General features: G+C 39.9%; 1 protein-coding gene across 1 annotated transcript in view; it reads right to left on the reverse strand.

The window, feature by feature from the left end:
• Window positions 1–15,784, reverse strand: part of DMD (dystrophin) — a 2,407,712-nt gene that overhangs the window by 679,901 nt on the left and 1,712,027 nt on the right. The window contains 1 exon segment of the mRNA XM_080651877.1: window positions 14,130–14,247. Coding sequence (XP_080508003.1) covers window positions 14,130–14,247 — 118 coding nt within the window.

Here is a 15,784-nt window from a genome sequence, read left to right on the forward strand (position 1 = left end):
TATTTCTAAGGACAGAGAAAATATAGTATTTTAATCTAGTCAGTTATTTAACAGGAAGGACTTCATCACTTAATATTTTCCTTGCAGAACTTGAACCACATTTTTTGCTAAAATGATGTGGAACACTAAGCATTTATGAAGTTTGTGCACCAAACTTGATTTGATACATAGAAGTTCGTTGTGTTTAATTCTTATTAAAATTTCTAATAAAGTTGTTTTTTCTATTTCTTTATTCTTACTCTGCAAAGTAGTTAAAAAATAACTTAAACATATAAAAATAAACAGCAAAAGGGTTCATTAAACCTAGATGGCAAATGGTAATGATTATTTGTCCTAGAATTATGAGGGTTGAGTCAGAAATCTGATATATATAAATACAGCAGTCTTTAACTCTCAGCTAAAGGGTTTCTGCACCTCCTTATCATATTCAAAGTATCACTATGAATGAGGAAGAAACTTATTAGACTGGTTGCACAGAAGATACAGGAAAAAATATAGTATAATCCTATACACTCATTGTTCATTGTGTGTTTGTCTAAATGTATCTACATTGTAAGTTGCCACTGGGAAGAGTAGTGCTAACTTTTCTTATGTTTCTTAAATGTAAGCCACATTCCAGTCGCTTCCCCATGCCTATTTTTTTTTTTTTTTGATTGGCACCCTGTCTGTGCAAGCTCATCCACTCTAGGTAGCTTCCCAATTTGTGTGGAAGTAACTTTACTCTGGAAATTTCAACCAATTCTCATTATGGTCACTGGCTGTACCTTAAGCACATTTTATTTTTTTTTAATAAATCTTTATTCAGATTATTACAATTGTTTCTCCTTTTTCCCCCCATAGCTCCCCTCCACGTGGTTCCCACCCCACCTTCTGCCCTTACCTCCCCCCCACTGTCCTCATCCATAGGTGTATGATTTTTGTCCAGTCTCTTCCTGAACCCCCCATACCCCTTTCCCCCTGAGAATTATCATTCCAGTCCCTTTCTATGCCCCTGATTTTATTATATTCACCAGATTATTCTGTTCCTCAGGTTTTTAATTCACTTGATTTTTAGGTTCACTTGTTGATAGATATGTATTTGTTGTTCATAATTTTTATCTTTATTTTTTTCTTCTTCCTCTTCTTTAAGAATACCTTTCAGCATTTCATATAATACTGGTTTGGTGGTAATGAACTCCTTTAGCTTTTTCTTATCTGTGAAGCTCTTTATCTGCCCTTCAATTCTGAATGATAGCTTTGCTGGGTAGAATAATCTTGGTTGTAGGTTCTTACTATTCATCACATTGAAAATTTCTTGCCACTCCCGTCTGGCCTGCATAGTTTCTGTTGAGAAATCAGCTGACAGTCGTATGGGTGCTCCCTTGTAGGTAACTAACTGTTTTTCTCTTGCTGCTTTTAATATTCTCTCTTTGTCTTTTGCTCTTGGAATTTTAATTATGATGTGTCTTGGTGTGGTCCTCTTTGGGTTCCTTTTGTTTGGGGTTCTCTGCGCTTCCTGGACTTGTAAGTCTATTTCTTTCACCAGGTGGGGGAAGTTTTCAGTCATTATTTCTTCAAATAGGTTTTCAGTATCTTGCTCTCTCTCTTCTCCTGGCACCCCCATAATTCTGATGTTGGTATGCTTGAAGTTGTCCCAGAGTCTTCTTACACTATCTTCAACTTTTTGGATTTTTTTTTTTCTTTTTGCTTTTTCGGTTGAGTGTTTTTTGCTTCTTTGTATTTCAATTCTTTGACTTGATTCTTGTGTTCCTCTAGTCTGTTTTTGGGTCTCTGTATAATATTTTTTATTTCAGTCAGTGTATGTTTAATTTCTAGTTGGTCCTTTTTCATATCTTCGAGGGTCTTGTTATATTTATCGGCCTTTTCTAGGATATTCTTGAAAAGCCTTATAACCGTGGTTTTGAATTTTATATCCAGTCATTTGTTTTCCTCCATTTCTTTCGTCTGGGATCTGTTTCTTTGATGCCGCATTTTCACTGCTTCCCTGAGTTGGTAGGGTAGATTTGTGTGCTAGGTTTCCTATATGGCCCAGTGGGTCGGCCTCCCCAGTTAACCTGAGGTGAACACTCTTGGTGCATCCCTTTTTGGACTGTGTGTACAGCCTTGTTGTAATTAAGTCTTGATTGTTGTTGGTATCACTGGGAGGAATTGACCTCCAGGCCAGTTGACTGTAAGGATCAGCTGTGTCTACGCTGGGAGAAGTTCGGTGCTAGAGACAGCCTTATAGGATTAGACTTGCCAAATTGCAATAGCCTCTGTGCTCAGCTTGGATGGGGTGGAGTCTCAGGGCAGAGCAGACAGTCTTGGCTTCCCGTCAGCCTTGCCCTTGCGCGCACGCACGTGCCTTCAGACCTCTGCCTTCCCCGGCTCCCGAGTCTCCGCCCGAGAGTCCAGATTCCCCCCACAAGAGCGTGGGTCCCCAGGGGCTCGCCTGGAACTGGGGTTCAGTGCAGTCAGAACTGGGGTTCAGTGCGGTCGGGGGCTTCCTTCCCCCTTCTGCCAGAGAAAGTCAGCCAGGCTCTCAGCCGCCCTTCCTCTCTGCGCGCACAAAGACCCTTTGCCGTACCTCCAATTCTCTGTGAGCTTTTGTCTTTCCTTCTAGTTGTAGAATTTTCACTCAGCCAGCTCTCCTGTGGTTCTGGATGGTGTCTGTTCTATCTTTTAGTTGTAGTTTTGAAATTGTTGTGCGAGGCAGCAGTTTAGGTACTTACCTATGCCGCCATCTTGGTTTCTCTCTTAAGCACATTTTATCATACATAATCAACTCCTTGTACTGTATTTGTCTCTGGTTATGGTATCACTATCTCCCAAATCACTGAATGTCAAAATCTTCAGAGGTAAGCTCTCTCTTCGATCTTCAATTCCATACTTCCAGTCGATGTCCAAATCCTGTTAATGCTAACTCCACCACATATCTTAATTCAGTTCTTTCTTTTCACTCCACTGCTATTGTTCTAGCTTAGCTTTCTTGCCTCCTAAATGGTCTCACTGACTCCATTTATTCATTGTCCCCCAAAACCAAAATTCTCTCTCTCTCTCTCCCACTCCTACAAATACATCCATCATACCATTGCTAACCTAAATCTAATTATGTATCCTCCTGTCATCCTTCCCTGAAATATCCTTCCTTATCCAGCCTCTTTCTGCTTTTCAAAACCTTATTCATGACCATATTAAATTTAAACTCCTCCTGGAAGCATTCTAGGACCCCTTCATTCAGAGCCAATCTTGCTCGCTCAACTTTTTGTTATACTCATCTACTGAAGTACCTATCCTAGACTACTTTGCTCGAATATACTTGTCCAAAAATATCTTATTATGAGTTTTATGGCAAAAACTGAATTTTATTCTTCCTGATATCCCCTCTATCACCTCTGATATTAACTAGCCCGGAGTAAACATTAAACTGTTTACTGAACTGAATTCTTTGGTTGCCAGCTGCATCCTGGTAGATGTAAATTTTGAGAGCTGCTTGTAGTTATAACAGGTTGACAGTAAGTACTAGACGTCAAAAGAAGGAAATTTATAAGTGGTTGACTCCATTTATTCTAAAATAAGCAACTCTCTAATAGGGGAACCAAAACCAGGAATGGTTGACACATTTAAGCAAGCAAAGAATTGAAGGAAAATGAGCTATCTGAACATCAGAAACAACATGGAGAACTTCTCATTTGAATGCACTTAAAATGAAATTTACTCTCTCATCGAGATTATTACATTATTTCCATCAACATAATCACCTAAAAACAACAGATACCATGGAAATAGTTTTGTACAGTGAAATGTGTTGTTATTTCATAGACCCATTACTTGAGATAGTAGCATGGCTATTATTACCAGTATAGAGGAATTGCTTTTTGCTAGACTTTTCTCTTGACAGAATGTAATAACCATGTATAGATTTTTCCAACTGTTAAAAGTTATGAACTGGAATTTACCGAGGAGGGGAAAATGTTGCAATATAATATTATACACTTATTGAATACTTTTCTTTATTTAGTTGATTCCTTTTTAAGTATTCTAAAAGTTTCAGGGCACTAAAAAAGGAGTACTGACATCTTCAAATAAGAAAATACAATTTTATGAGCAAGTATTTTATTTCAGCTCATTCCCCCAAACCTAAATCTATATTTAAAATTATATTTTGAACATGATTGAAACTTTATGAGTATTGAATTTCTATCCCATTTCATAGATTTCAAATGGAGAGTTAAACCAAAGCATAGCAGGGCTGCAAATGCCATTGTTTAGATAAACATATCTTGTCAGAATTATCCTGGTACCAGCACTAGAGGCTCCAGGCATATCTCAAATTAAGATTCTGGCTTAGGCTCTTAATAAGCAACATGACATGTCTCAGGAAACACTGCTTTTTAAAAAATGCTTTTTGGACCATTTGGATTGGAATCTCTCCTCTGTGCTGCAAATATTTATAAAGGTATTCATTCCTAAAAGACAAAAAGCTTAGAAAAGAAGAACTATTCACATCACTGGATATTAGCAGAGAGATACAAACCTGTGCTATAGTCATTCAATTTTAATTCACATCATGAAGAATTCAATACAACATCAAAAAAAGATTGCAAAGGAAATAAAAAAAATGTTTACACAATGTTGAATGGATACTGCAAAATAAATTAGTGTTATTTTCTTCTTAGGGAAAAAGTGTTGTTTTTTTTTCATTGGTAAAATAACAATTGACTTTCTATATACTTATATTAGGGGCCCAGTGCACAAATTCATGCACCTTGAAAGGAACTGTGGGCCACGAGGCTGTGGTGGGCACAGGGGCAGGTCTCGGCCCATCCTCTCTGCCACCACCCAGCCCCTCCTACTGCAGCCCCTGGTCCCCTGTCTGCTGGCAGCCCCGCTCCTGCCACCACTCCCATGCACTGATGGCGTAGAATGATTGGGGCTGGTGCCAGCAGCAGGTGCAAGCTGGGCCAGTGCTGTCAGTGGTGTGAGCCGCAGTTGCTGCCTGATTGTCCCTCAGGAGCAGGGGGAGGTGGAGAAGCCCTCAGGGGTGATCGGGACCAGCAGCCACTGCTCACACCTGCTGATGGTGCTGAGCGATCGTGACCGGCGTTGGGCACGGGCAGCAGGTATGAGTGGTGGCTCTGACGCCAGCTGCGGGTGTGAGCAGGGCCAGTGCTAGCAGTGGGTGCGAGCGGCAGCTGCTGGCCCCGATCGCCCCTCAGGAGCAGGGGCAGGTAGAGAAGCCCTGAGGGGTGATCAGGGCCAGCAGCCGCTGCTCGCACCCACTGATGGCACCAAGAGATCAGGGCCAGTGCTGGGCACCAGCAGTGGGTGCAAGTGGCAACTCCGGCACCAGCAGCAGGTGTGAGCGCCAGGTGGGACTGCAGTGTGCAGGAGCAAAGGATTTTCAGTAACCACCAAAGGCTTGCCCCAATGAGAGCAACCAGCGCCCTGCCTTAGTCTGGCACCCCTGCTCACCTGCTCCACCATCCCACCACGGCCGACACCTGCCATGTTCCATGCTCTGCCGCCTGCTACTGACACCTGCCATGTTCTGTGCATGCCCCCTGGTGGTCAGCGCACATCATAGCGACCAGTTGTTCAGTGGTTCGGTTGTTTGGTTGTTCTGCTGTTCAGTCTATTTGCATATTAGGGTTTTATACATATAGATGTTTCGATTTGTAGATATCTTTGCCAAATAGTGACAAAGATTTGTAGACATCATTGTCCATATTTCTCAGGCAAGAAACAGATCACTTAACTGTGTAACTGTTAATAGGAATTCAGTCTCATACTAAGATTCACTTTTTGGGGGCCAGTGTGTTGCAAGCTGGTGGAGAAGCTTTATGATTCCAGTTTGAAGGAGGAACACTCTCCTACATCAATTGAACAGCTATCTATGTTGGTCGTCAAAAGGCAATTTTGCTCTTATCTTGCTGGTTATAGAAATTCTACCATGTAACTTACATGGACCTATAGAACTTAAGTGTATTCTTCCTGTCCAAATCAGCTGTGGAAGAGACTGACTAGTTCCTTACCAAACTAGTTGCTCTTCTTCTTGGGTTCGACATTGGACAATTTTTCTTGCTTCCCTTGATGTGGCCATGTGACAAGGTTCAGCAAATACACTATGAACAGAACTAATGTGCACTTCCAGGCCTGGATCATAATAAATTACTGTTAGTAATACTCATTTCTCCTCTGCCCATTAAATGCATAGGACTCTGATGTTCTGGATGCAAAAACTGGAGGGAGCTTGGATCCTTGAAAGACTTCATAGAAGACTGCTTATTTTGGACTGCATCAGGAGCTTACCTGTTACAGTGGCTAGCACTACCAAACTAATACATTAGCATATATCCAAATTCACTGTTTGAGCAACTATAGAGTTAAAATGTCAAAATCAAGAAAAGTCTATTTTAATTAACAATCACTGCCACTGAAAGAGGAAATGTCTTTAGGAAATGAATAAAAACATACATAATTGCAGATCGAAAGAGTATTTAATCCTACTACTACTAGTGATTAAGGTCATTGAGAAAAACAACAAAACAAGATGGGAAGTGGTAGACTAGGAGGAACACAGATCTATAAGTCACAAAGAGATATTTGCAAATTCTAAGCTCTATTATTTGCTTATTTTGTAAGCTTGAGCAATTTGATTATCATTTCGCAGAAACTTTTTCCTACCTATAAAATGGGGATTATGAAATTTAGCTGACAGGATTTTGCAAAGATTTTTCACACACACACACACACACACACACACACACACACACACACACACACAAACATACCACATACTGACTGCTACTTAGAAGGTAGCTAGGCATTGGCTTCCACTTCCTGAGGGAAGTGTTGACAAAACAGAATGTAGATGATAAATCTGCAGAGCAGATTCTTGGTTTTTGAGTTTCAAAAGCCTATGCCTGTTCTAAGACCCCTACTCTTCTTTCAATCCCTCTTCCTGATCCCATGCATAGTCATTTTGGGCCTTAAACAGCTTCCCAAAGTTGCCACCCACCCCATAAGGAGCGGTACAGAGATTTCTGATATTGCACAATGAGTATATCAAAGTCACAAAGAGCCCTCCATATCTGAAAGTGCCACTGCAGATGGGAACAAAAGATGGTCCAGGAAATAACTGCCCACTTGGACCAACAACCAATACTGTGAGGGGAGAGACTAGCATCTCCATGGGCGCCAGCCCTGATAGATGATGACTGAGGAGCAAATGTTCTGTCACACCAGCTTTCTCACCACTCCACGCTTTGCAACTGTGTAAGTTTGCATTGACCAAACTTACATGTCCTCTATTCCGTGAAATTACATTGTTTTTGAAAGATAACACTATAGACTGAAAATCTTAGTATAATAGTTATAATTTACAAGTTTTGGCACTCTTTTTATAAACATGATGGAGGCACATGAAATTAAGTCATTATTGAAACATTTTACATTATCTTTCCTTAAGTTTCACTGCCTGTTAAAACACTTACTTTGGGGGAGGAAAGATGGCGAGTGGCAGGAAGGTAGGGAGGGAGAGTGTGTGAGAGAGTGAGGGAGCGATAGAGGTGTGTGTGTGTGTGTGTGTGTATGTGAGTGAGTGAGTGAAATAGGGACAGTTAGACCCTGCAGTTCTTCCAGGGGGCTGCCAATTTGGGCAGTCTTAGACGGCAAAACCCCGCTGCCACCGAAAACACTCCAGGGAGGACACCGGTGGCAGAGAGACCATGCCATCTTGAAGAACAGAACTGCTTGAGACTAGAATCCTAGCCTCGCCAACACCCAGTCTGGTTTCAGAAGCAAACCAGGACCTTACAGCCACACTGGTAAAAGACCTGCGATCACTACTGCAGACCCAGGGACACCAAGACTCCAGGCACCACAGCCACAGATTTCTGTGAGTCACAAAGCCAATCCCCCTCCTCTGCCGCCCCCGCGGCAGCGACATAGAAACTACCAGACCCCAGCTGCACAATAAGGCTTTCTGCACACACAAAGCAGTGGCAACTCTGTCTGACTTTGAGCCTTGGTGTCGGACATGGGAAGTTTGTTTCCTGCGACTAGTCTCCACACCCAGGCAGGGAGACTGAGCTGAATTTGAACCTAGCTACTCATCCTTAGGGAGGTAGTTTTCTGCGACCAGATCCCGTGCCCATGCAGGGCAGGGAGACAGTGCTGAACTTGAGCCCGGACTTGCAAACTCTGGGAATTTGTTTCCCGCGACTAGTCTCCATGCCCAGGCAGGGAGGCAGTCCTGAATTTGAGCATAGGCGCACGACCTTGGGAGATTGTTTTCTGTGACCAGATCCTGCACCCACACAGGGAGACAGCGCTGAATTTGAGCCTGGGGGTGCAAACCTGGGGAGTTTGTTTTCCATGACCAGACCCTGCATCTTAGCAGAGAGGCTGTGCTGAATTTGAACCTGGATGTGCAGACTCGGAGAGTTTGTTCCCCATGACCAGACCCCATGCCCACACAGGGAGGCAGTGCTGAATTTGAGCCTGGGTGCATGGACACAAGGAGTTTGTTTTCCACTGTGCACACCCACGTGACCAGACCCCACACCCACACTAAGTGGCAGTGCCACCTGACTTTGATTCAGGGCAAGCGCACACAGAAGGCTGTTTACTGCAGGGCAGAATTGGACCTCCTGCCAACACAGTGCAACTGAGCAACCCGGTCTCCCAAGCAGATTGGGGACCCTGAATCTCCACACAAGAGGCAGCAATGACCACCAATGACTAGACTCCATTCCTCATTACGTGCGCCTGGGATCCCTGATTCCCAGTACATTCACACTAAGAGCCAGTGACTCCAATTCTTGGCGCATGTGCACACAGGGACCCTGATTCTCAGTGTGAGGTAGCACCAAGCAACAGAGACTCTGATACTCGATTCTTGGTATGGACACAGGGAGCCTCTGACTCCTGACATGCAATAGGGGACTTTGATTTCTGGCACATGCCAGTGGGTCCTCTCTCTCAACGTGGCACAGGCAGGGTCCCTGACTCTAGGTGCACACACGAGGCCACACTAAGTGCCTGTGACTCTGACCCAGGGCGAGCGTAGCTCCCACCAACCCACAGCAACCACACGTCTTGGTGTTAGAGCTCTTCAGTAACACTTGGGGGGTGCAAAACTCCCACTGCACATGGTCTAGGCCCCCACAACTCGACATCTGAACCTTCTGGTGATAGTCAGAATGGGGAGACAACGAAGCAATCCCCAGAGGAAAGAAAAGAGGAATTTCCAAGAAAGGAAATAAGTGAAATGGAAGCATGCAACATGACAGAAAAAGAATTCAGAGTAATGGTCATACAGTTCATACACTGGATGGATGAAAAAATCAACAACCTATGCAAAAATCAGGAAGAAATGAAAAGTGATATAGCTACAATCAAAAACACCATGGAAGGATTCAACAGTAGACTAGAAGAAGCAGAGGACCGAATTAGTGAGTTAGAAGATCAGGTACAGAAACAAGCGCAATCTGAACAGCAACTAGAGAAAAAAATTAAAAAGCAGGAGGAGAGCCTAAGGGAGCATTGGTACAATGCAAAACGAAATAACATACGTATAATAGGGCTGCCAGAAGGACAAGAAGAGCAGCAAGGATTAGAAAATTTATTTGAAGAAATAATGACAGAAAACTTCCCTGATATGGGGAAGAAAATAGTTACTCAAGTACAGAGTCCCAAGCAAGATGAATCCCAAAAGACCCACACCAAGACATGCCATAATTACAATGGCAAATGTTATTGACAAAGAGAGAATCTTAAAGGCTGCAAGGGAGAGACAGAAAGTTACCTACAAAGGATCCCCCATCAGATTATCAAATGATTTCTCAACAGAAACACATCAAGCTAGAAGGGAATGGAAGGATATATACAAAGTGATGCAAAGCAAGGGACTGAATCCAAGAATACTCTATCCAGCAAGACTATCAATCAAAATTGAAGGGGACAAAAAAAAAGGCTAAGGGAGTTTATCCCTACCAAGCCAGCAATGCAAGAAATGCTAAAGGGAATGCTGTAAAAAGAAGAAACAAAAAGATAAGAAGGAACACAGCCTCAAAAAATAAAAATGGCTACAAATAAATACCTTTCAATAATAACTTTAAACATAAACGGACTAAATGCTCCAATCAAAAGACATCAAGTGGCTGATGGATAAAAAAAAAACAAACATGACCCATATATGTGCTGTCTACAAGAGACCCACCTCAGAACAAGGGACTCACACAGACTGAAAGTGAAGGAATGGAAAAATACCTTTCAGGCAAATGGAAATTAAAAAAAAGCTGGGGTAGCAATACTTATATCTGACAAAATAGACCTCAAAGTGAAGGCCATAACAAGAGATAAGGAAGGCCACTTCATAATACTAAAGGGATCTATACAACAAGAGGATATAACCCTGATAAACATATATGCACCCAATGCAGGAGCACCCAAATACATAAAAAATCTCCTGGGAGATATCAAGAGAGAGATCAATAACAATACAATCATAGTAGGTGACTTTAATACACCACTGACATCACTGGATAAATCCTCTAGACAAAAAATCAGCAAAGAAACAACAATCCTAAATGACTCACTATATCAGATGGACTTAATTGACATCTTCAGAACATTTCACTCCAAAGCTGCAGAATATATGTTCTTCTCAAGTGCACATGGGACATTTTCAAAAATACACCACATACTGGGTCACAAGCAAAGTCTCCCCAAATTCAAGAAGATTGAAATCATACCAAGCATCTTTTCAGACCACAATGGTATAATATTAGAAATAAACTACAATAAAACAATCCAAAACACTCAAACACTTGGACACTGAATAGCATGTTATTAAATATTGATTGGATTACCAATGAGATCAAAGAAGAAATTAAAAACATTCTGGAAACTAATAAAAATAAAAACACAACAATCCAAAACCTATGGGACACAATGAAAGCAGTCCTGAGAGGGAAGTTTATAACTCTACCGGCCTACCTCAAAAAACAAGAAAAAATGGTAGTAAATCATCTAACGCTACAACTCAAAGAATTAGAAAGATAGCAACAAGAAAATCCCAGAGTGAGCAGAAGAAAGGAGATAATAAAGATTAGAGCAGAAATAAATAACATAGAGACCAAAAAAAAAATACAAAAGATCAATGAAACCAAGAGCTGGTTCTTCAAAAGGATAAACAAGATTGATGAACCTCTAGCCAGGCTCACCAAGAAGCAAAGAGAGAGGACTCATATAAACAAAATCAGAAATGATAGAGGCGAAATAACAACAGACCCCACAGAAATACAAAGGATTGTTAAAAAATATTATGAACAACTCTATTCCAATAAACTAGACGACCTGGAGGAAATGGACATATTCCTAGAAAAATGCAACCTTTCAAAACTCAATCAGGAAGATTCTAATAATCTCAATTGGCCAATAACTATGGAAGAAATTGAAGCAGTCATCAAAAAGCTTCCAGCAAACAAAAGCTCAGGGCCAGATGGCTTCACAGGAGAGTTATACCAAACATTCAAAGAAGAACTAAAACCTATCCTCCTCAGACTATTCCAAAAAATTCAAGAGGAAGGAACACTTCCAAACTCATTCTATGAAGCCAGCATCACCCTAATACCAAAACCAGATAAAGACAACACAATGAAAGAGAATTACAGGCCAATATCCCTCATGAACATAGATGCCAAAATCCTCAACAAAATTCTAGCAAATCGGATCCAGCAGTATATCAGAAAGATCATACACCATGACCAAGCAGGATTTATCTCAGGGATGCAAGGATGGTACAATATCCACAAATCAATAAACGTGATACATAACATAAACAAATTGAGGGGAAAAAATCACATAGTCATATCAATTGATGCAGAAAAAGCATTTGATAAAATCCAACACCCTTTCTTGATAAAAACTCTCAGCAAGGTGGGAATAGAAGGATCATACCTCAACATCATACCACAGCCAGCATCACACTCAATGGACAAAATCTAAAGCCATTTCCCCTAAAAACAGGAATAAGACAGGGATGCCCTCTCTCACCACTTCTGTTCGACATAGTACTGGAAGTACTTGCCATTGCTATCAGACAAGAAGAAATAACAGATTTCCAAATTGGAAAAGAAGAATTAAAACTGTCCTTATTTGCAGACGACATGATACTATACATAGAAAACCCTAAAGACTCCATCAAAAATTATTAGACTTAATAAATGAATTCGGCAATGTAGCAGGATACAAAATTAACGCCAAGAAATCTATGGCATTTCTATACACCAATAATGAACTTACAGAAAGAGAGACTAAAAAAGCAATCCCATTTACCATCGTACCAAAAAAATTAAGATACCTAGGAATAAACTTAACTAAAGAGGTAAAAGATCTATATGCAAAAAACTACAGGACACTGAAAAAAGAGATAGAGGAAGATATAAACAGATGGAAGAACATACCGTGTTCATGGATTGGTAGAATCAACATCATCAAAATGTCCATACTACCCAAAGCAATCTATAGATTCAATGCAATCCCCATTAAAATACCAATGGCATATTTCACAGACCTAGAACGAACTCTCCAAAAATTCATCTAAAATAAAAAAGACCCCGAATAGCTGCAGCAATCCTAAGAAAGAATAACAAAGTAGGTGGGATCTCAATACCAGATATCAAGCTGTATTACAAAGCTACTGTTCTCAAAACAGCCTGGTACTGGCACAAGAACATACATATAGATCAATGGAATAGAATAGAGAACCCAGAAATTGAGCCAAACCACTATGCGCAATTAATATTCAACAGTGGAATCAAGACAGTCTCTTCAATAAATGGTGTTGGGAAAATTGGACAGATACATGCAAAAAAAATGAAACTAGACCACCAACTTACACCATACACAAAAATAAACTCAAAATGGATAAAGGACTTAAAAATAAGACGGGAAACCATAAAAATACTAGAGGAATCCACAGGCAGCAAAATCTCAGACATATGCCGAAGGAACTTCTTCACTGATACTGCTCCTAGGGCAATGGAAAATAAAGAGAAAATAAACAAATGGGACTACATCAAAATAAAAAGCTTTTGCACAGCAAAGGAGACCATCAATACAACAACAAGAAAGCCCACTGCATGGGAGAACATATTTGCCAATGTTATCACTGATAAGGATTTAATCTCCAACATCTACAGGGAACTCATACAACTCAACAAAAGGAAGATAAACAATCCAATCAAGAAATGGGCAATGGACCTAAATAGAAACTTTTCGAAAGAAGACAGAAGGAAGGCCAAGAGATATATAAAAACATGCTCAAAGTCACTAATTATCTGAGAGATGAGAATCAAAACAACAATGCGGTACCATCTCACACCTGTCAGAATGGCTATCATCAATAAATCAATAAACGACAAATGCTGGAGAGGATGTGAAGAAAAAGGAACCCTCGTGCACTGCTGGTGGAAATGCACATTGGTGAAGCCACTGTGGAGAACAGTATGGAGTTTCCTCAAAAAACTAAAAATGGAACTCTCATTTGACCCAGTAATACCACTTTTAGGAATATATCCCAAGAAGCTAGAAACATCAATCAGAAAGGATATATGCACCCCTATGTTCATAGTAGCACAATTCACCATAGCTAAGATTTGGAAACAGCCTAAGTGCCCATCAGCAGATGAGTGGATTAAAAAACTGTGTTACATCTACACAATGGAATGCTATGCTGTGCTAAAAAAGAAGGAATTCCTACCATTTGCAACAACATGGATGGAACTGGAGAGCATTATGCTAAGTGAAATAAGCCAGTCAGAGAAAGATAAATATCACATGATCTCACTCATATATGGGAAATAATGAACAACATAAACTAATGATCAAAAACAGATCCAGAGACAGGGAAGCATTGATCAGACCATCAAACCTCAGAGGGAAGGTAGGGGAAGGTGGGGGTAAGGGAGAGAGATCAACCAAAGGAATTGTATGCATGCATATAAGCCTAACCAGTGGACACAGACAACAGGGGGGTGAGGGCATGAGTGGGGGGGGGGGTGGGAAGGTAATGGGGGGATGAGGACAAATACATAATACCTTAACCAATAAAGAAATTAAAATGTAAAAAAAAAACTTACTTCGATCAGTAATGATTGTTCTAGCTTCTTGATTGCTGGTCTTGTTTTTCAAATTCTGGGCAGCAGTAATGAGTTCTTCCAACTGGGGGCGCCTCTGTTCCAAATCCTGCAGCGTGGCCTAAAGGAACAAATAGAACTTAATATTGAGGTTCTACAGCCTTTTACATTCCTTGATGTGATACAAAGTAAAGTGTGATTTTCAAACCCACCAAAGCACTTTTAGAAATAAAAAAGATGCTACTGGATATAAATCTCTAACGTGTAAGGCTTTATAGAGAGCAATTTAATAAGAAATGTATTTCGTTCTTAGATACAAAAAATATTTCAAATGAAATCTTGATTATAGATTTGCTTCACTCCTTAAGAGCTTAGACAGTCATTCCAGAGTACTTAGTTTTACTCAATCCAATATATGAGTGCCATGAGTAAAAATGTAATTTTGAATTATGACAATGTATTTAAGAGAGAGATAATTATTTATACTTGAAATTTAATTCTGCACAGTGTAAAAATTAAGGTGTATATGTTAGAAACAGAAAAAAGCACAGAAGTGATTTAAAAGATGTAACTAATTTAATATATTTTTACCTGAGTTTCCTCACCTATAAAATGATGTGATATAGGTGAGCTATATCTTTCCTCAAAGTTTCCATCTATTATCTCTGTTATCTTACTCTCTTTACATAAAGGGCCAAAAACCCAGTGATATTTGCAAAGAAGTTTGGGGACAAAAGATATAGCCCTTGTTCTAAAACTGAATATATTTTATTTTGGAAGTATAATGAATATTTGCTATTAGTTTATAACCACTATGTGACAGATGTTTTGCACACATTTTCTCACTTTTATTTTCCTAATAATTACATTAATAACCAAGCCAGAATTCTTTATGGTTTTAAACCCAATACTCTTTCTACCACCATGTGAGGCTGATGAAAGTGAAGAGATGAAATGTGATAGATAGTAATGTTTGTGAACTTAGTTATCTACTATGTCCTTTGACTGCTCCTGATTGTCTAAGGATTTTAGTTTTCAGAAAGGCCAAATATTGATCATTCTGTAGTATTTCTTTGGTGAAGAGATAGAAAGATGGGTCTTGTGATTTAAGCTCGATTGCTTTTAGTAGTATTAAAATCAATGGGAAGAACTTATCAAAACATCACACATCTATTTTGAGCATTTCCACCTCTCTGTATTGAAAAATTGGAGGGGGCTAACTTTTAACAAATTTTCCACATTTGTAAGCTGTGATTGCTTGGAAGAAAAATCCAATTTTCAGGTTTCTAACTTTTATTGTTTCTTTACACAAAAGGGTGTTTGAATTATGGAACAAATTGCCAAAGATAGCTATTGAAGTAAGTGGCATAAGTCAGTTGGAGAGTACTGAACAATTTTAAAAGTAGGATCCATATAGTAGTAGATAGATTTATGAAATAAGATGTTTTCCAGGGTTAGAATATTAAACTCTGGTCATCTGTGACATAGCAAGCTGCAAAGGTACTTTGGAATTCCTAACTAACTCTTAAATGTTTAATACATTAGATAGATTTAAAAAAAGATGTATGTAGAAACCTCATATAAAGTCAAATCTTCCCCTCAAATTTAACAAAGAACTCTAAATACCCATAGCTAGCAAAGAATATAAATTCATTCAT

This window comes from Plecotus auritus, assembly GCF_963455305.1.
Source record: "Plecotus auritus genome assembly, chromosome: X".
Classification (NCBI taxonomy): domain Eukaryota; kingdom Metazoa; phylum Chordata; class Mammalia; order Chiroptera; family Vespertilionidae; genus Plecotus; species Plecotus auritus.